General features: G+C 43.0%; 1 protein-coding gene across 2 annotated transcripts in view; it reads left to right on the forward strand.

Annotated features, from left to right (window-relative positions):
* inpp5a (inositol polyphosphate-5-phosphatase A) overlaps positions 1-21430 on the forward strand; it is a 744031-nt gene that overhangs the window by 364539 nt on the left and 358062 nt on the right. For both annotated transcript variants that reach the window (XM_085994739.1, XM_085994738.1), the window contains exons 3-4: positions 16050-16150; positions 19775-19862. In XM_085994739.1, the coding sequence (XP_085850865.1) occupies positions 16050-16150; positions 19775-19862 (189 nt within the window). The remainder of the gene's footprint in view (positions 1-16049; positions 16151-19774; positions 19863-21430) is intronic.

The following is a 21430-nucleotide window of genomic DNA, read 5'->3' on the forward strand; positions in this document are numbered from 1 at the left end:
AAAGTTATTTAGGGCCTTCCTTTTAGTCCTGATGGATAACGCTAGAACATACACACAGGGGTCGATTTTCAGTGAGCCGTGAGGCGAGCTTTTAGGCGTGCGGGGGGCTAAAATCCCAAATTCGGGGGTCCCGACACCACCCCACCCAAAACCCGCCTCCATGTAAGTTTCAAAGGAGGCGGGTACCCGCCCCGCACTGGGACCCGCCGACCCGAGACGGGATGGGATTAGTGCCAATTAACTGCCTGTTAACAGGTAGTTAACAGGCAGTTTTTAGCCTAATCCCTATTTTGAAGGTTGTTGTGTGGGATTCCCGACGGCTCCAAACCACGCCAGGTTAGAGGAGTCGGGCCATCGGGTTGAAGGACTTGGAAGGGTCGAGATGTCGGTGTTCAGGTGAGTGATGGGTGCATGAGTGCAAAGGTAAGTGTGTTTGGTGTGTCTAAAGTGTGTAAAGAAGTTTACATTACCTGTACTTACCTTTACAGCCTTCCTTCCTCTAGGCTTTGGGAGTCCATCATTCAGCCGGCACAGAAAGCAGAATGGCTGCGATCTGTCAAAAGTGCCGGCAAGATTTCTAACTGAGTCTGCGTAGAAGGACTCAGGTTAGAAGTAAGACTGTCAGTGTTTGACAGCTTCAAGCAGCTGTGAAACACTGATATTTCATCTGTCAACACGTCTTGACAGATGAAATTTCAGTCTGTGACATCACCTGTTGCTGGGTGGCCCTTAATTGGCCTGCTGAGCCCGCTGGGTGGGCTCAACCGGGTCAATCAAATGAAAATCATGTGGATTGGCTGCATCTCGATGGAGGCGGGACTACAACCCGAAAGTTGTAGTCCCGCCTCCTTCCCGACTTCTGAATGAAAATCCAGCCCACAGATGTAGCCTGCTACAGATGGACTGTAACACTTGTATTTTGCATTTGCCTTCATTTGGTCTGAGTAATCAATAATTATTCTGTAGACTCAGATTTAGGGAACTACTCTGAACGACGGTACTGGATAACCATAGGGCTTCCATCACAGTTCTTTTCTTTCCATATGCAACGCATTGCTAATGAGGTTCAGGGGCTCGGAGGCTATGAAATCAGGCTGTTCAGTGATGCAAACAGATGTCCGATTCCGTCAAACTATCCTAAAATCTAACATTCGCTAGCTTTACAGGGGATTTAGGCAAAGAAATGTCATCATGTTGATGGTTATAAATCTTTGTAAAGGTGTCACTGAAGTGCAGAATGTACTACTCACAATCAATTTGAAATAGTCACTTGTTTAGCACATTTTGTCGAACATAGGTACACAAATACAAACAACATTTCCTGTCTATCTCAAGTCAGATCTAAGTAAGTCACAATTTACCAGAATTACACATCAGTGCTTCTTTGGTGTATATCAGTAAAATTGTGGGAAATACCGTGACAGCAGGACTGCCAGTGTCTGATACGTTCATGCTGGTCACTTTTACTGTGCAATTGAACCCTTTTATGGTGAACTTTTATGTGCCTTGACAAAATGTTGCCCTATCAAGAGATGTACTGTATCAGGAGCTTGCTGATTGAGCAATCCAGCTTGATCGTTTGCTGAAGACTGAAGCATGTTAGCGTTCAATTCCTGTAAATGGAATAATGTGAATCTGCTGTATTCCTGGCTTGGATTTAAATGGTGATGAGCACATTCTGTTCCAGGCTCAGTGCTACATTTTCTGGTGCTTTAGGTTATGAGCATGGTCTAAAACTGAGTGTGCACTGTAAAAAGGTTGTTTTGTGATCCTAAGATTAGGGTCTTGTACTTGAATTTGAAGGAGCTTGAATTTACTTGAATCTAGACACAAAATGCATCAAGGGGTATGGGAAGAGAGCGGGAATATGGTATTGAGATAGAGGATCAGCCATGATCATATTGAATGGCGGAGCAGGCTCGAAGGGCCAAATGGCCTACTCCTGCTCCTATTTTTCTACGTTTCTATGTTACACTAATTGGGAAACTGTGCCCATATGCAAACAGACACAAATGCCCCGATTTTAACCCTGTCCGCCCAGCTGGACTGGTGCGGGTGGGGCAGGGGGGGCGGGGTGAGGGGGTGGTACAGGGAGTTAAAATAGCAATTGTGTGCTCCCCACTGCATTCCTGCAGCATTAGATTTTAACCCCTGGATTTTCGGGCGGGCTGACTCTGCCCGCTGCAGGCAGGCAGGAGCCTCGTAACTATTTAAATGTTGGGATGCGATGACATCATTTGGGCCGATTCTATTTCAAATGTTGCAAATCTCACACAGTCCCGGAGTCACAAGCAGGGTCAGGGCCAGAAGAGGCCCAGGTAAGTTCATTTACTTTAAGGCTACTTTATGGACCATGGACCAGGAGGGGAGGAGCAGGAGTGAGCTGAAGTGTGCCGAGCGGAGCAGGAAGTGTGCCAGGAGGAGCTTGGACAACCTGGGAGGAGCAGAAGCGTCCGAGGGGGGGGGAGGAGCAGGGGCAACCCGGGAGGAGCGGGGGCGACCCGGGAGGAGCGGGGTCGACCCGGGAGGAGCTGGGACGTGACCCGGGAGGAGCTGGGACGTGACCCGGGAGGAGCTGGGACGTGACCCGGGAGGAGCTGGGACGCGACCCGGGAGGAGCTGGGACACGACCCGGGAGGAGCTGGGGCATGACCCGGGAGGAGCTGGGAGGCGACCCGGGAGGAGCTGGGAGGTGACCCGGGAGGAGCGCGGACGCGACCCGGGAGGAGCGGGGATGCGACCCGGGAGGAGCTGGGGTGCGAACCGGGAGGAGCGGGGACACGACCCGGGAGGAGCGGGGTGGGGGGGCGACCCGGGAGGAGCAGGGACACAACCTGGGAGGAGCGGGGGCGGGGGACGACCCAGGAGGAGCGGGGACGCGACCCGGGAGGAGCTGGCGTGACCCGGGAGGAGCGGGGACGCGACCCGGGAGGAGGAGGGCTGACTCAGGAGGAGCGGGAGTGCACCAGGAGGAGAGGGAATACTGCTCCTGGCTCCACAAGGATGCCATGAGCCCTCTGTGCCCCAGGCTTCCAGGTCCCCCCTCCCCTGATTGCAATTGTCAGGAACTCCCCTCTCCCACCTTGCTTCACTTTCTGCTGCTGTAAATTTGTATGCTAGACAGTTGTTGAACCAAAAAGAAATTTTGCGGGTATTTATATATTTAATTGCTCTTCATTTCTCCAAACTCCAAATAAAATAAGCTACTCAGCCACCATTTGGGAGAAAAATATCCCGTCACTTTAGTCCCATATAGACAACTAGCTACCTTGTTCAGACAGTTTTAACAACTCCCTCTGTGTATAACGACCTCGTCCTGAACCTTACCTTGCTTCTTCTTTTCTTGTCATTAGCAGCAGGTTTCATTGTTGAATCCACATGCAGGAGAAGTTCTTTTTTTACCTATTAACTCAGCATTGATACAGGTTAAAATGATGTATTTGTTTATTAGTGTTTAAGAGAAATGTCAGTTTGTAAAGTATCAAATCTCAAAGTTCAATCATATCAGTCTGTGAGTATTTCATTCATAACTTTACCAAATTGACACAACTTCAAAGCAGCCAGTCTTAAATAGGAGAGGTTTGACAAGTGTGGCAGATCAAACAATCTCATTAGGTTATAAATGAAACAACTCTTACAAGTTCAGTGAGTGACAGGCCAGCTGTAATATAACCGGAGACTATTACTGCAGAGCAGGATTTTATACATAGCACTGGCTTTTAACAATATATTGTGCAAGATGAGAAGATGACAAAATGTGCCTGTCCAATTTATTCTTGTGTGTGCTCACCGCCAATGTTACGCTCTCTATTGCTCAGGCTGCAGTAGCGACATGGATGCCAATAGCCGAGGCACTTCAGATTCAGTGAAAATCAGGTTGAGAGCAGCAGGGTTTGGCAGCAGGAGACAGGCTGCGAATGGCGGGAAACCTAGATTTGTGATCATTTCAGCCAGTCTTTCAGAAAACATTATGATGCAAAGAGCAAGGGAAAAACACATGTTATTTGTCAGACTTCTTGCCTTAATGTAAGCATAGTATGGAGGGCTGATAATCAGGGCTATACTGTGCTTGCAAAAATGGATATTGAATAGATGGAATATTTCCTTCTAGCACTCTTGGATTATCTTCCCTATGACAGACTAAAGAACCCTATCTGTCTCTTCATCCATCTATCATCATTGCCTTCCACCTAAGAAAATATTGCACTTGCAAATACAAAGAAAAACTTTTTAGAAAGTGTTTGCCATGAATGTTAATTATTCCACATAATTACCAGTGTTTCTGCAACATTCCATGTAACTCTTGAAAAGAAAAGTGATTATTGAGGTGGCTGAGTTTATTTTCTTGTAATTTTCTGGAGAAAGACAGCCGCTTTAAAAAAAACACCATCACGTTATTCCCCTGTTGTCTTAATTAAATGTCTGCTAATGCATGTGGTTCTTCAAGTGTTTCTGTCTTAAACCACAATGCGCCTCATCTGTCAAGTAAATGATTGGAAGTAAGGCTATAAGTACTACTGTACATGGAAAGATCAGTTAGGCAGGCACAGTTGTTTCTCTTTATTAGCACAGGAAACAGTTTACAGGAGAATTTCTTAGATTAGACATCAACCACGAAAGGTGCAGCATACTCTTATTTTTGTCTTTTGAGTGCATAGAAATAATACAACAATTTGCATTTATATAGCATTTCTGGCAACTTCACAGACGTGGGATCAGATAAAAAGGGATGCTGAGACAAAGGAAGAGATATTAGGAGGGGCGATCAAAAGCTTGGTCAAAGTGCTGGGTTTTAAGGTGGATCATAAAAGAGGAGAGGGAGGCAGAGAGGCCTAGAGAGGACTTCCCGAGAATGGCGCCTAGGTATGTGAAGGCATGGCCGCCAATGATGGAGCAGGGGGGAGGCAGATGCACAAGAGTCCAGAGTTGGAGGAATGCAGTGTATAGTAGGGCTAGAAGAGGTTACAGAGAGAGCCCATGAAGGGATCTATAAACAAGAATGGGAATTTTAAACCGGAGGCATTGGGGGTCCGGGAGCCAATGTAGGGCAGCAAGGACAGGAGTGATGGGTGAATGGGACTTGGGGTGGGATAGGATACAGACAGCAAAGTTTTGGATGAACTAAACTTTATGGAGGGCAGATAATCAGAGCTATACTGTATTGTTTTTGAAGGTATGATTGTATTACAATCATGCGATCACTGATTAATATTTTAAATTGCTTTATACCACAAGTAAAATTTAACAAGCTCCAATTCATGCCCTTCCACACAGTGCTGTAGATGGCGAACATTGATAAAGTTAGATGTCACCTCTGATTCTGGTTTCATCACCTCCCCCCACCTCATCAGCCTGATGTAATCAGATGTTCACTGTACAAGGATACTCACCAAGTTTTCTGATGCTGCTAGCCAATTATGTTTTCTTGATGCTCAACCTCCCTTGTCAAACTGAAAATTACTTTTCTTTGTCTCCCTGCCCCTTTTAGTATTTCTCTTTGTGTCGTGTCAAGTGCTAGGAGTGGAATATTTTAGTCTTTGCTCTCACTGTGACACTGTTAGTACCTTCTGGTCCCCACAGCATGGGTTAGATTCACAGAGCTGTCACAGATTGCACACCCATTTACCAAGATTGAGCTGTGTACTTTTAAATGTAATATTGATTTAAAATAAAATAAATAATAAATTAATAATAAAATGAGTGATTATCGCTGCTAATAAGCGAGTTGGCTGGCCTGGTTTCTAACTTGACAAAATGTTCTTTAGTGCTCACCTCCCACAGATATTTCCATTTTCTACACTGTATTTTCTCAGTGCCTCGCGAATGAGTTTCTCCAGCTTTGTTTAGTGGGATGATACATGGGAGAATGGACTGAGACTGGCCAAACTCATTTCACTTTTAGCAAGAGCAAAGACTGTCTCCCATCGGTTTACATTTGAAGTTAGTTTCTCGAGGGAAAGGGCAATGGCCCAAGTCATCATGCCACCTAGGCCCCAGGCTTCGTTACAATCTTCTTAAAATCCCTCTTCCACTTTCTATAATTGTGAACATATCTCAGAAAAATCTAATATTATTAATCATGGGTTTTATATCATACAGGTGCAGTCTACTTACTTAAACTTCTGTCATGGTTCTACCTTAGAATTTTTACAAATAAAACCACTTCCTACCTACTTGTTAAAATCTCTATTATTATGCTTGTGCATATCTTGATTCAAATCTCATTCCCCTGTTTAGCTCAGTTTAGACTGCTGTCTTGACACACTTTCCTGGGCTATTGATGGGACATTTTATAACTTGACTTTTTGCCAGTGTCGCAAATCACACCAAATGTTATTGTATAGACACTTACTGCAGAGTTTAGTGACCAATGCTGTTTTCAACGAACTCAGTCTTATTATGTGCCCGGCATATTAGAAATCTCCAAGGTGGGGTGTTAGCTCAAATGTTTTTGCTCTTTTGCTCCTAGATTTTATGTTGTAGCTAATCACAGAGTTCAGCATTTGAACCCAATTGTAACTGAAATATTAAAAAAAATGTACAGCTCAGAAATTGCTGATGGCACATTGTGCAATGCACTGAATAGTGCATACTGAGCCATACAGACCAGATAGGCCGCAGGTTCACCTTTAGTCTCAGCCTGGCATTAAGTGGGTGATATTGGACTCACTATTCACAGATGAAGGAGATAAAATTAGCTCGGGGTTTCACTCTTGACTGCTGACCAATAAAGAAAAAAAGAAAGACTTGCATTTATATAGCGCCTTTCACAACCTCAGGACGTCCCAAAGCACTTTACAGCCAATTAAGTACTTTTTTAAGTGTAGTCGCTGTTGTAATGTAGGAAACGCAGCAGCCAATTTGCGCACAGCAAGCTCCCACAAACAGCAATGTGATAATGACCAGATAATCTGTTTTAGTAAGAACATAAGAACATAAGAAATAGGAGCAGGAGTAGGCCATTCGGCCCTTCAAGCCTGCTCTGCCATTCAATGAGATCATGGCTGATCTTCTGCCTCAACACCATTCACCGGCCCTATCGCCATATCCCTTGATGCCCTTACTAGTCAGAAATCTATCAACTTCTGTTTTGAATATACCCAATGACTGAGCCTCCATAGCCCTCTGGGGTAGAGAATTCCAAAGGTTCACCACCCTCTGTGTGAAGAAATTTCTTCTCATCTCAGTCCTGAATATCCTACCCTTTATCCTGAGACTGTGGCCCCTGGTTCTAGACTCTCCAGCCAAGGGAAACATTCTCCCAGCTTCCACCCTATCAAGCTCTGAATTCTTCTGAATTCAAGAGAATACAGGCCTAGTTTACTCAATCTCTTCTCATACAACAGTCCCGCCATCCCAGGAATCAATCTTGTGAACTTTCGTTGCACTCCCTTCAGGGTAAGTATATCCTTCCTTAGGTAAGGAGACCAAAATTGTACACAGTACTCCAGGTGTGGTCTCACCAAGGCCCTATATAATTGGAGTAAGACTTCTTTACTCTTGTACTCAAATCCTCTTGTAATGAAGGCCAGCGTACCATTTGCCTTCCTAATAGCTTGCTGCACCTGCACATTCACTTTCAGTGACTCATATACAAGGACACCCAGGTCCCTTTGAGCATCTGCATTCCCCAATCTTTCACCATTTAGGAAATACTCTGCCTTTCTGCTTTTTCTATCAAAGTGGATAACTTTACATTTATCCATATTATATTCCATCTGCCATGTTCTCGCCCACTCACTGAGCCTGTTGGGATCCCCTTGAAGCCTCCTCACACCCTCTTCACAACTGACATTGCCACCTAGCTTTGTATCATCAGCAAATTTGGAAATGTGACATTTAGTCCCCTCTTCCAAATCATTGATATAGATTGTGAATAGCTGGGGCCCAAGCACTGATCCTTGCGGTACCCCACTTGTCACAGCCTGCCATCCTGAAAAAGACCCGTTTATCCCTACTCTTTGTTTTCTGTCAGTTAACCAAATCTCAATCCACGCTAGTATATTACCCCCAGTTCCATGTGCCCTAATTTTATTCACCAACCTCTTGTGTGGGACCTTAGCGAAGGCCTTCTGAAAATCTAAATACACCACACCTCCTTTGTCTATTCCACTAGTTACATCCTCAAAGAACTCCAATAGGTTTGTTAAACAGGATTTCCCTTTCATAAATCCATGTTGACTCTGCCCAATCTTACTACAGGAAACTCTTTGGTATCCGGCACCGACGGGACCGGGATGGTGCCGGTTGATTAAAAATTCCGGATGACGGAGAGGGTTATCTACCGAGGCTACTTTTAACAAACAAAAATTAAAAAATCAAGAAATGTGCAGTATACAGTAATTGGGTACTCACCTACAGAATGTTGTGTTAAATGGATGGTGGAAGATGCTTGATTAAGTACAGTACTGCCAGTTGAGGGCAATCCATAACTCTTTAATTACTTAACAGTAAAACAAAACTTATACAGTAAAGGACTGTATACAGTACTGTAGTTGAATGTATACTTATTCCAAGTCAGCTGGTTCATCATTGAGGTGTTCGGACCTCCGACAGTGCCAAAAAGTTGAGTAGTGGAGAACTACCCCCACTGACTAACTCGGCCACCACGGGAAACTCGGACTCGGCAACATTTCCGGTTATTGAGGTGTTGTTTTCGGAGTATGAATTTTGCCGGTTAATAGAAATTCGTTTAAACGAGAGTTTCCTGTATTAGTTTCTAAGTGCCCAGTTATTGCATCCTTTATAATAGATTCCAGCAATTTCCCAACTACTGATGTGAGGCTAACAGGTCAGTAGTTCCCCGTTTTCTCTCTCCCTCCTTTCTTAAATAGCAGAGTTACATTTGCTATCCTCCAATCTGCAGGAACCGTTCCAGAATCTATAGAATTTTGGAAGATGACAACCAATGCATCCACTATCCCAATGGCCACCTCTTTCAAAATCCTAGGATGTAGGTCATCCAGTCCTTGAGATTTATCGACTTTTAGTCCCATTGATTTTGCTAGTAATGTTTTTTTACTAATAATAATTTCTTTAAGTTCCTCATTCTCGCCACACCCTTGGTTTTCTCGTATTTCTGGGAGGTTTTTTGTGTCTTCCTCTGTGAAGACAGAAACAAAGTATTTATTTAAATTCTCTGCCATTTCCTCATTCCCCATTATAAATTCTCCTGTCTCTGACTGTAAAGGACCTACATTTACCTTTGCCAGTTTTTTCCTTTTCACATACCTATGGAAGCTTTTACAATCCGTTTTTATATTTTTCGCTAGTTTGTGCTCATATTCCATTTTCCCTTTCTTTATCAATTTCTTGGTCCCCCTTTGCTGATTTCTAAAAAGATCCCAATCCTCAGGCTGACTGCTTTTTCTGGCAACTTTATAAGCTTCCTCCTTTGACTTAATACCAGCTTTAATTTCTTTTGTTATAGCCATGGTTGGATCACTTTTCCTTTTGGGTTTTTATGCCCTAGAGGAATATCTGTTTGTTGCAAATTATGCATTATTTCCTTGAATGTTAGCCATTGTATGTCCACCTTCATACCTTTTAGTGTAGTCTCCCAATCTACCATGGCCAACTTGTCCCTCATACCCTTGTAGTTTCCTCTGTTTAGATTGAAGACCTTAGTTTCAGATTGGACTACATCACTCTCAAACTTAATGGAAAATTCAATCACATTATGGTCACTTGTTCCTAAAGGCCCCTTTACCACAGTGATGTTGATTGAGGGATAAATATTGGCCAGGATACTGGAGATAACTCCCCTGCTCTTCTTCAAAATAGTGCCATGGGATCTTTTACATCCACCTGAGAGGGCAGCTGGGGCTTCGTTTCAAAGTCTCATCTGAAAGACGGCACCTCCGACAGTGCAGCACTCCATCAGTACTGCACTGGAATGTCAGCCTAGATTTGTGTGCTCAAGTCTCTGGAGTGGGACTTGAGCACACAACCTTCTGACTGAGGTGAGAGTGCCACCGTGAGTGTGTGTGTATGGGTGGGTGGACAAGACTAGGCTTGGCTGTGATGTCTCCATAGATGACTAGCTTGTTGACAGGCTCTTGGGTGAGGTGTCTATCACTATCAAAGCCTCATCCTAACATAAGTTGCTGCCCTGAGAGGAGAGTTAGGCAGAAAAATGTTGGAGGAAAAATTGGGAACAGTACAACAAAAGTACTGCTTCCAATAGATGAATATTCTGCCAATGGGTCAATTAGTAAATGGAAGATGTGGACCAGGCAGTTTCCAGGTTCGACTCTTGGTCCCTGCTAAGTTAGCTGATCTTAGTGGTAGGGTGATAAAATTGCCTTGAACATTCCTGAGTTCCTACACTTCATTAGATGTAAAGTGCTTTGGGGACGTCCTGTGGTCATGAAAGGCGCTATATAAATGCAAGTCTATTTTCTGAGTTAGAGAGGAGAAAACTTAGCCAAGATTCCTGTTCCTGATCATGATCTAGTGACTTGCTGGAAAATGCATGTGTGTTGATATTAGAAAGGTGTTTTGCTGAAATGTTCCCCCATATTGAATAGCCTACTGAAACTCAATGACACGTGGCTCAGGGTTCCTTCCTTCCTCCTATGCTTTATCTATAATCTGCCTCTCAGCAGCATTATTTAAAAGCTAAGGGTTAGCTTCCATATGTATCCAATGACACCCAGTTATACCTTCTCCCAACCTATTTCTTCTACTTCGGGTCCTCTTCCCTAATGCCCCTCATAAACTCCTACTCAGTGGCCGATCCTTCTTTGTAAAGCTCTTTGGGACATTTTGCTACACCTAAAAGTATAGATAAGAGCAGGTTGTTTTTTTAAGTCAGCACTTTCAAGAGAGGAAGGGAGGTGGGGTTGGGGGAAATCAACTTTGAATACCTATTGGAATCAAATTGGGATGTTATTAATAGTGTAGTGAAGATAACGTCAGGATTTCCAGCATCTGCATTTAAGAAGAAAATTCAGAATTTGTTTTAAGTAACATTTTTATTGGCTACTGTGAAGTAAATGATCTAAAGGTTTGCACTAATTGTGTGACCAGTTGTAAAGAGATTCTATTCAGAGGTGTTTTCAACTAGATTGGATTGCGATAGCTGCCACCCCACCCCACTGAAATAAGGTGAAAGCAGCCTCCTGATACTGGAGAGTACTAAAACAAGCTTTGCAATATCATGATATAAACAGAATTCTCACTAAGGAGCTGTGCAATTCCAGTTTTATTGTACTCTGAGGTACCCGTCAAAACTCATCATTGCGATTTAAATGGTCTTTCTCATTAATAAAAATAATTAGCCATTGCTTGATCTTTATGGATAATGGAAACCTAGAAATTATTTTTGGCGATATTAACAGATAAATGCTTAAGGTATGTGTGTGGCATTCCTCAGTAGGCTATTTTAGTGGAGGTGTCAACATATTTAACATAAACAGATTAAAACCTGTGTAAATAGAACATAATAGAAACATATTAAGCTTCATCTGCTAACATCACCAACGGTAATTTGTAGGCTATACTAAAGAAGAAAGCCTTTCATTTGTATAATGTCTTTCCTGACCTCAGGACCTCCCAAAGCGCTTTACAGACAATGAAAAACGTTTGACGTGTAGTCACTGTTGTAATGTAGGAAACGCGGCAGCCAATTTACAGACAGCAAGGTCCCACAAACAGCAACATGATAATGACCAGATAATCTGTTTTAGTGATGTTGGTTGAGGGATAAATATTGGCCAGAACACCAGGAAGAACTCCCTTGCTACCCACCCTTCTAATAGTATCATTTTAAGTCCTCCTGAGAGACCAGATGGAGCAGGTTTAATGTCTCGTCCAAAAGACAGCGGGCTGGATTTTCATTGAGGAGTCAGGTTGGAGGCGGGACTACAACTTTCGGGGTTGTAGTCCCGCCTCCATTGAGTTCTAGCCAACCCATGTGATTTTGACTTGATTGACCTTGTTCAGCCCACCCAGCGGGCTCAGCAGGCCAATTAAGGGCTACCCAGCAACAGGTGACATCACAGATTGATATTTCATCTGTCAAGACCTTTTGACAGATGAAATATCAGCGTTTGACAGCTGTTTGAAGCTGTCAAACACTGACAATCTATACTCCAAGTTAATTCCTTCCTGTCAGGATGATTCAGAGATCTCCCCGGAACAGAACGCTGAATGCTGCAATTTTTGACAGCTCGGTGAGATGAGGGACTCCCGAGACCTGAAGGAAGGAAGGCTGTAAAAGTAAGTAAAGGTATATAAAACTTCTTTAAACACTTTACACACACCAAATACACTTACCTTTGCACTCATGCACCCATCACTCACCTGAACACCGGACATCTCGACCCCGCCAAGCCTTTCATCCTGATGGTCCGCCTCCTCTAACTTGGTGTGGTTTGGAGTCATCAGGAATCCCACACTTCAACCTTAAAAATAGGGATTAGGCTAAAAACTGCCTGTTAACAGGCAGTTAATTGGCACTAATCCCCTTCCCGCCTTGGGGAGGCAGGTCCGGTACCCGCCTCCTTTGAAACTGGCATGGAGGCGGGTTGGTGTCGGGACCCCCAATTTCGGGATTTTAACCCCCCACACGCCTCCAATCCCACCTCCACGGCCCAATGAAAATCCAGCCCAGCATCTCCGACAATGCAGCACTCCCTCAGTATGGTACTGACATATCAGCCTAGATTATGTGCTCAAGTCTCTGGAGTGGGACTTGAATCCACAACCTTCTGCCTTCAAGGCAGGTGCTCTACCACTGTGCCAAGGCTGGCTCTTAAATGATGATATAAAAAGATCACTGAAGTCTGAAGCCTCATGATTGCAGCATTATCTTTAGACTCCTCTGTGTCACAGTCTACACATGAATGCGTTTAATTTGGCCTTTCAGACTATCCTCTTAATCCTGCAATATTTTAGTAGTCTTTGTATCTTGTGTGTCTATCATAGAATTGAATTCTGTTTGTCGTGATGTCGTTTGCCTTCCCAACAACAGTCACTGCAGTTTACTAGTAATTCATTTTGTGAAGCATTTTACGCTGTTTCAATGTAATAAGGCAATGCATAATTGCAGCTTTTATTGTTATAGCTGACTTGAAAACAGGCCAGTAGCATTTGGGATTTGATTTACCAAACTGCTTATAATTCAGTTAATTTCTCCAGAGGACCAGGACCGCTACCTGCCTCGTCTTGTTCTTTGTTCCAGCCACTTTGTATCTTTTCATTCTTGCAAATTGGCGGGTGATATCAAACAATAGCCCTGTACTGTGAGCTCAATATACTGTCGCAGCGCTGTTTACATGCACCCAAATCACTGCAGGAAAAGATCTAAAGCAGGGATGAAATAAAATCAAATGGATTAACTGCAGAGAAAATGGCAGTATTGTACCTTTGTGGTATTCTAGATTGCTAAATTGAGAGAGTACAAATAATTATAGCCAGATCTGGACAGGACAGATTTGGACAGGTTGGGTGATTGGGCGGAAGCATGGCAGATGCAATATAACGTGGATAAATGCGAGGTTATCCACTTTGGTGTCAAAAACAGGAAGGCAGATTATTATCTGAATGGCAATAGATTGGGAGAAGGGGAAGTGCAACGAGACCTGGGCGTCCTTGTGCACCAGTCGCTGAAAGTAAGCATGCAGGTGCAGCAGGCGGTTAAGAAGGCAATGGTATGTTGGCCTTCGTAGCAAGAGGGTTTGAGTACAGGAACAAGGATGTCTTGCTGCAGTTGTACAGGGCCTTGGTGAGACCACATCTTGAATATTGTGTGCATTTTTGGTCGCCTTATCTGAGGAAGGATGTTCTTGCCATGGAAGGAGTGCAGCGAAGATTCACCAGGCTGATACCTGGGATGGCAGGAATGACGTATGAGGAGAGATTGGGTCGATTGGGCTTGTACCCGCTGGAGTTTAGAAGAATGAGAGGGGATCTCATCGAAACTTATAAAATTTTAACAGGACTAGACAGACTAGATGCTGGAAGGATGTTCCCGATGGTCGGGGAGTCCAGAATCAGGGGTCACAGTCTAAGGATAAGGGGTAAGCCATTTAGGACTGAAATGAGGAGGAATTTCTTCACCCAGAGAGTGGTAAACCTGTGGAATTCTCTGCCAAAGAAGGCAGTAGAGGCCAATTCATTAAATATATTCAAGAAGGAGTTGGATATATTTCTTAAGGCTAAAGGGGTCAAGGGATATGGAGAGAAGGCAGGAACAGGGTACTGAATTTGGATGATCAGCCATGATCTCATTGAATAGCGGAGCAGGCTCGAGGGGCCGAATGGCCTACTCCTGCTCCTATCTTCTATGTTTCTATGTTTATCTCTTATTGCCAGGTCAGAGACGAACTGTCTCTTTTTGAAGTTAACTGACCCAAGATTATTAATTTCGAACTATTCAAAGACCCTCGAAATTCTTCACTTCCACTGACCATTCTGCCCACACCATAACCCTCGCCATTTTCTACGATTCTAAGATGCTTGAATCAAAATGGATTCCTCTTTGTGGCACTAAAATATTTTTGCAAGAAAACAACTTCATTTCTATAGATTTCCTCATGTACAGAAGATGTCTCGAAGCACTTTATGTTACGGTGGAAGATATGATAGTAGATTAGAGTAAGAGGGGAAAAAGAGAATATGGTGTGGGGCTGAATGATAAGTGGAAGTGAAGAATTTCGAGGGTCTTTGAAAAGTTTGAAATGAATTATCTGAGAAAACTGATATCTTAGTGTTACTGGCTAACATTTGTCAGGAGCCACCCACCCACCAGTGACTAACTTGGGATCCCTTACTTCTGGGAATGCTCTAAAATGGTGGGTCAGACTGCTGGAGATGCATCTGTTACAGTTCAGGCTTTTTCCCAACATTTGCTCTTGTGTTCAGAGGTAGATGATAACTTCCATAAGTAGATGCGTTCCTTATAAACCACAATTTTCATCTTTATCCTCCATTGTGCATGGAATAACATGCCCAGCTTTAACAACTAACCCATTGTTGTGGTAAACCACCTATTGGAGAATGTGTGGGACACCCACATATTCTCCCATCACTTTTGAAGGGGGCAAATGACACATCCCCAGACCATTGCATACAGGCTAAAAGTACTTAGTCAGGTTTATTTACAGATGAAATAACATACAGAAGCAAAAGACATAGCAAAATAATACAATCAGCACAGTACTTATCCTAGGTAGACATAGAATCAGCCCTTAAGAGGTTAATATACACTTTTCAGAAAATTGTTTTAGTTTCCAACCATTACATTAACATCCACTGAATTGTGTTCTCAACATTGGCATTTGCCTCTTTCCTACAGACTGTGTTCCTCTTCCTGTAAGCCTTAGTGAGGGGAGGACAGCTCCCATTTAAACTTTAATTGCTTTTTAAAAAAACAGTATGAAAGAAAGATAGGAGTTTCCCTATTTGTCCCAGCATCTCGAGTTGAATTATGCTGCAATGAATAATTACCAAGTTGCCCTTCAACTTGTGCAGTGAATAACGAGATAAGCCCATTCCTAATCGTACTGGAGAGCAAAAGAATGGGGGAAGAAACGACAGTAAATCCTAGCTCCAACTGCCTCCCACAGCCAACTGGGTTAGAGGACTGAAAACACATGGAGCAGCAAATCTGCTGAGGGCCTCATGCAAGGGCCAACCAGTCCCTTCCTAGCCTAACTGGCAACATGAAGCTGCGCCTGCAGTTCAAGGAGTGCTGCTGCCATGAGAGGGAATTTCCAGCTCGCGACTCTGCTGGAATAGCCTGCAGCACCTAAAAGGGGAAAACCGAGCCCTTTCTTTTTAACGGTGAAATAGATCGATCAGTAAGGGACGGTCTTCGCCCTGCTTTCCAAAACTTTCTATGCGTCTCTGTTTTATGTATGTAAATCCACAAAGAAAATTTTCCATGAAGCACAGCAAATTATTTTACACTTGTTTCTGTCTTGACATCAGACCACACAGGCCTGTGTCTAAAGTCTTTTGTCAGCTGGCGACTGTTTGTATTTCATGTGATTTGTGCAGGACTTTCTGTTGTGACACTGATGATGTATTCTTCTTCCCTGCAGAACGTGCACACACACAAGCCTCACTTTATTGCGTTGCATTGCCAAGAAGTTGGAGGGAAGAACTATGAAGCCTCAATGTCTCATGTTGACAAGTTTGTGAAGTAAGTACCGAGTATAATTGACTCTAAGTGAAAATGGAAGCCTCCAGTTGTATTCTCGGGGTTCCGTTACTATTAGTATGAAAGCTTAGAGATCTAAAGCTCATATTAGATTATGGAGGTGCAGCGTCAAGCTTCACTGCTTGGAGCCAATTGGCTGTCAGCCAGCAAAGGTTAACTCAATCCATTTTTTTCCTTTTGTTGTTTTGCAGACTGCATAGCGCAGAGTGAACAGCAACAAAAAAACTCCCCATCATCCGGCTTTAACGCTGAGTCGAATATTATGGTCATTGACACAGCCTAGTCTGTGAGCACTATGCCACACTTCAGCTTTAAGCCTCTCACCAGCCAAAAATTCACATAACAACAAGTTTAGTTTCCAGGAGGGATCAACCTCATTTTCAAAAGAAATAACCATCCAGCAGTCATTGTGAAACCGTTATTTCCCCCCACTGTTTCACTGTGAAAATAAGGCCATTTCCAACCACTAGTGCAATGTGTACTAACCAGGGACCTTCTAACTGGGCATATTAGGAGCAATAGTCTTAATAAAAGCTTATGTTAATCATCTCTTTGTTCATTAATAAGATTTTGCACAACTCAGTACAACCTTTAACCTTTCAGCTTCCCTTCGCTATTGATGGACAGTCTTAACTCAAAGAAACCTTTTTTTTGGTGGGGTGTTGATTTAACTTTTAAAGGCTAATACTTTTAGGTGACACTGAAGGCAATTGTCAGGAATGACTACATTAGTTGAAATACATTCATATCGACTCTTTGTAGATAGAAGTAACTTGGCTGCTGATTTCCAGCAAGTTTCCACAATCCAAATAAAAATTTTAATGATTGGAGTTTGATAACTAACCAAAATAGTTTATGTCTAGCAGATTCGCAATCGTAAAAATCTTACTTAAAAAAGAAATCTGCTAAGTGTTATCATTATGGCACCCCAGCACTGACGGATCAAACCTTAAAGCTGTTGTAGTATAGATTACATTCCAGGCAAGAGCAGGGCTCCCTCTGCTGGTATTTGCAAAGTTTGTCACAGAGTACCCAATCGTTCCTGGAAAGCATCTCCCCCTGCTGGCACAGGTCTTTACAGGAAAGTGCTCAAGTCTCTTGAGAGTTTCAGGTTCTCACTTGATCCCTACTGCCACTTTTCCCACCTTCATTTCCTGGTATTCAAGAAATGAAAAGCCAGAGCAGAGTATCTTCAAATTCCACATTTAACCCTTTGCTTCTAACCAGTAAAAAAAAATGTCCTGGTGAGTGTGAAAGGGCTAAAGGATTATCAATGTCTCTCTACTTCTTCTGACAATTTTTTCCCTTCCTCGAACTCTCCTCAACTCCTCTGCTGAAGGCACTGACTGCTTGCTCAGGTAGTGATGCAGGGGCCATAGGTGTCCTCCAGTACTTTGTCCAAACATCATTCTTCATAAGCATTGGCATGTTATTCAACTGTGGAGGGCATCACAACCAAGCCTAATCCAGTTTGCATCATGATCCATTTAAGGAGACAGGTTTTACTAGTGTCTCAAGAGGCAGCAGCGCATCCCCAGCCGCCTGAACGTTGCTGCACAATCAGTGGTAGCCATGTTTTCAGGCTACCAGTGAGCTCAGCCCACACATACAGGCCAGCAAGGGAAGAAAACTCAGCTTGCTCCTCGACAGGCCTTCCCCCAGCCCTGGGAAAAGGCCAAACAGCCAGAAATTTAAGTTGCTAATCACTGCTTAAAAACAACTGTGCAAACTGCAATCTTACACAGCCATTCTGGTGTTACTGGAACTATCCCTCACTATAAATGGGAGAATTTCCACTGCACTGAGACCATCAGACTGTGTCGCAGAATCTCTACAATATGTAGCTGTACAATATGGAACCAACGTCATAACATCTGAGGGTGAGAACATGGCATCTTCATACAGTTCATCAAACAGTTCAGATTTCAAACTCGGCACTGTTCATTAGCAAATGTATTTTAAATTAATCCACATGTAAAATCATTCAAAACTCCGGTTATGAAGGCATTCGGTTTAAGCACCTTTCGGACCATTTGATCTATTTCACTGCTGTGTCCTACCTTGATTTGGACTATGGTCAGTTAAAGTGATCATACCATTTCCTGTTGTTCCTTGTTTCTTTCCAAAACGCTGAAATCCTAAAGATGATATCATGGAAGTTTGTAAAATGATGGCGTTTATAAAATTCTGTATTAACAATGTTGATTCAAGCAAACTTTTCACCAAGGCTCAAATGCCATGGAACAAAAATTAAAAATAAGGAAGTTAGTAATAAAGAGGGAATTCACACTAAATGTTTTTACTCAAAAGACTACTGCAGAGAGTTGTGGAATAAGTTACCAGGGAAGGCCATTGGAATGAGCAGAGTTAATGGGCTCCACAATTCTGCAGAGATAGAAAATAAAGAAATATGGTGGGAAGCTTGATTTCTGAAAAATGGGATAAGCTTGTTGGGCCTAATGGGCTTTTCCCGTTTGGAGAATTCTCATGTTCTGCACCAATTTTGAGTTATGTGGTGTAAAGCAATGAGATGATATCAGTTTGTGTGCAGCCTCAGTCCTGTGGTGATCTTGTGTAGCTGATACTTCAAGATGGAGGACGTGCAGAAGCACCACTGCCTATATGAGTTTGTAAAGACTTATAATTCTGAAGAAAGCTGCAGTAGTTGGTTTAATGAAAATCACGCTGGATAGAATGCTGGTTTCCTTTGGTCCGAGCAAACAATAGACATTCAAAACACTTTTTAAGGACAAAAAAATTCATGAATAATTTTTTTTGCAAAAATGAATTCCTATCAATTATCAAAATCTCTTTTGTTAGCTGTTCTCACCTAAAAGCCGGATCTCAGCCTCCCGTTAGATTTTTCTCGGTGATTCTACTTACTGTTGTTTCTTGAGTTAAAAGTCAGGATTTTCTCATCGATTTTCCATAAATTGCTAATGGTTTTAAAAGCAACTTTTCTGTGCCCCCTTTTGAGAATCAGCTTAAATTTAAGATGCTGCAGTGTCACACAACGACTAACACTACCAGCTAATCGATAACGAATTGAAATCAGATTAAGGTTCCCGTGACATTATTTGGCTAACTGTCCTCTAACCCGCTCATCATTTATACCGTTGTATCTTTAAATGTACAGTTTTGGGTGAATTTCTGTGAGGGATATTATAATGGGGAATGGAACACTTTACTACTGTTGCCACCTAGTGGCAGCATTAGACACACCCAAGCTAAAATGCATTGCAAAGCTAGTTTTATTTCTTAGCCAACAAATGTGCCTTAGCTTCAAGCTCAGAAGAGCAGTCCCCACTGCACCATTGTAAATTTGTTTTATTTCCCATATCAACTGAGACTGTCAATTTGTGCAGAATTCTGGGAAGGTTTGAATATTGGATTGTTGCCAGCGTGGGTACCGTCCAGCCATAGGAGAGGGAATTCTGTCCCATCAAGCTGGGTTACATTTGATGCTGAGACCTAGGAGGTGAAAGGACAACATTCTAGCCCATCGCATCACTTAACAGTTTAAATGTTTGAAGGACAGGCTTGTAAGCCATTGATTACCTAAGGGATCTCCTGAGAAATATTTGAATTTTCCTTCTTTTACCCTAGAGAACTGCTATCAAGTGACGAAATGAAAGAGTATAACCGAGCGCGAGTGTACTTGGATGAAAATTACAAATCACAAGAACATTTTACGGTAAGAAGGAGCTTCCTTGCCCAATGTAGTACCTGGGATCAAACGTCACGCTATTAATGTAATTCAAGGATGTTAAAGTTTTAAAAAGTTTGGGTATGTACATATATCTGCATGCACTGCAAGACATCAAGAACATAAATGCTTTTCTTTTGTCATTTAGTTACAAAAAAAATCAATGGCACTGACTTCAGTCCCCACAAAATTGGCCGATTTATTGTGTTGGGGAGGGGGTGAGTAATAATTCTACCCCACCCCCAGCACAATAAATACAAATTTGCAACTTCCAAGTCCAAATTACAGAAGGGTCTGATGAGCAGCTTCAAGTTTCACTAGTATTCGAGGCGCACAGAAGCACAATCATCTTTTCTCACTTATGACGCTTCTGTTTAATAGCAGGCAGTGTTTTTTGTTTAAAACTGTTTTGTGTTTGGTAGAAATAGATTTACAACACAGTATTTAACAGCAGTTAAAATAATATACTAATACTTCAGACACAAACCTGCATTAAGAGACTCACCTGTCTGCAGCAGTGTCTTCGAAATGAGGCTAAACTCAAGTGTATAAAGTCGTGTGTAAACTTTGGGTCCCACAGAAGCCAGCGTGGCACTGCTCCCAGTGCATGGCACCGCTTAGTTTCTCATGATCCTGTGTACTGTTCACTTTTTTTTTCTTGCTGTAATTTGTACAAAGCCACAGCATCAGATTGGCTGTGCAGGTGAGTGAGCAATTCTGAAATGATAACACCTGGTGCACCACCTGGGAGGTGCAAGATGACCATAAATGAGGGTTATCAAAAGTGCAAAAGTTCAGGAACCTAGGCCTAGAAATTTGATGATGTTTTACAGGTGTAAAATTGGGTGTCAAAGCGTTCAATATGGTGGGCGGCGTACACGCACATTCTGAGCAGGACGTGTGCTGCTCACCATATTGGTACAGGCACCAAAAGGTGTCCAGGGCCCACGCCTTAAACGGACATTAGACCCTCTGCATATATAAATAAGGGGCCTGATGCCTGTTAGATCCCACCTTTACCAAATTGGTTTGCCCTGAATGTAGTCAGCGTCAATCTACATATGGTCCCTCCTCCCAATTGCTGCTTTGACCACCACACCATCCCACCCCTGTCGCTGGCTCAACCCCATCTTCCTTGTTGCCTTGGCCCCCTCCCCATTGCCTCTCCATCTCCCGATCACCCCCTCTCTTGCAAGACCTACCTGAGGGCCTACCCGTGCCGACCCGAACCAATTTCTAGCTCAGTTTCTCCAAGATGTGATTGAAGTACGTGCATATTGCAGGATATAATGTTCAGAAAGTGCAGAAGAATAAAGTACTTTAGTGCATAATTATGCATATAATCTCATGCAATAAATGTTCATATTTGTTTTAGGGAGGCAATTCTTTAGACCCACCCTGTGTGAGCTCATTAGCTCGGTATGATGTTTGTTCTGGAAATCAAGCTGCTTAATATTACCAGACTATGACACTAGGTGGCACCCAACAGCAGGGATTCCTTTGGAGCAGGAGTATTCCAGCTGCAATTCAGGCCATGGGAAAAATAGGAAGTGCAG

This window comes from Somniosus microcephalus, chromosome 8 (genome assembly GCF_052327205.1).
Source record: "Somniosus microcephalus isolate GS21.2 chromosome 8, FLI_Smic_1.0, whole genome shotgun sequence".
Lineage (NCBI taxonomy): Eukaryota > Metazoa > Chordata > Chondrichthyes > Squaliformes > Somniosidae > Somniosus > Somniosus microcephalus.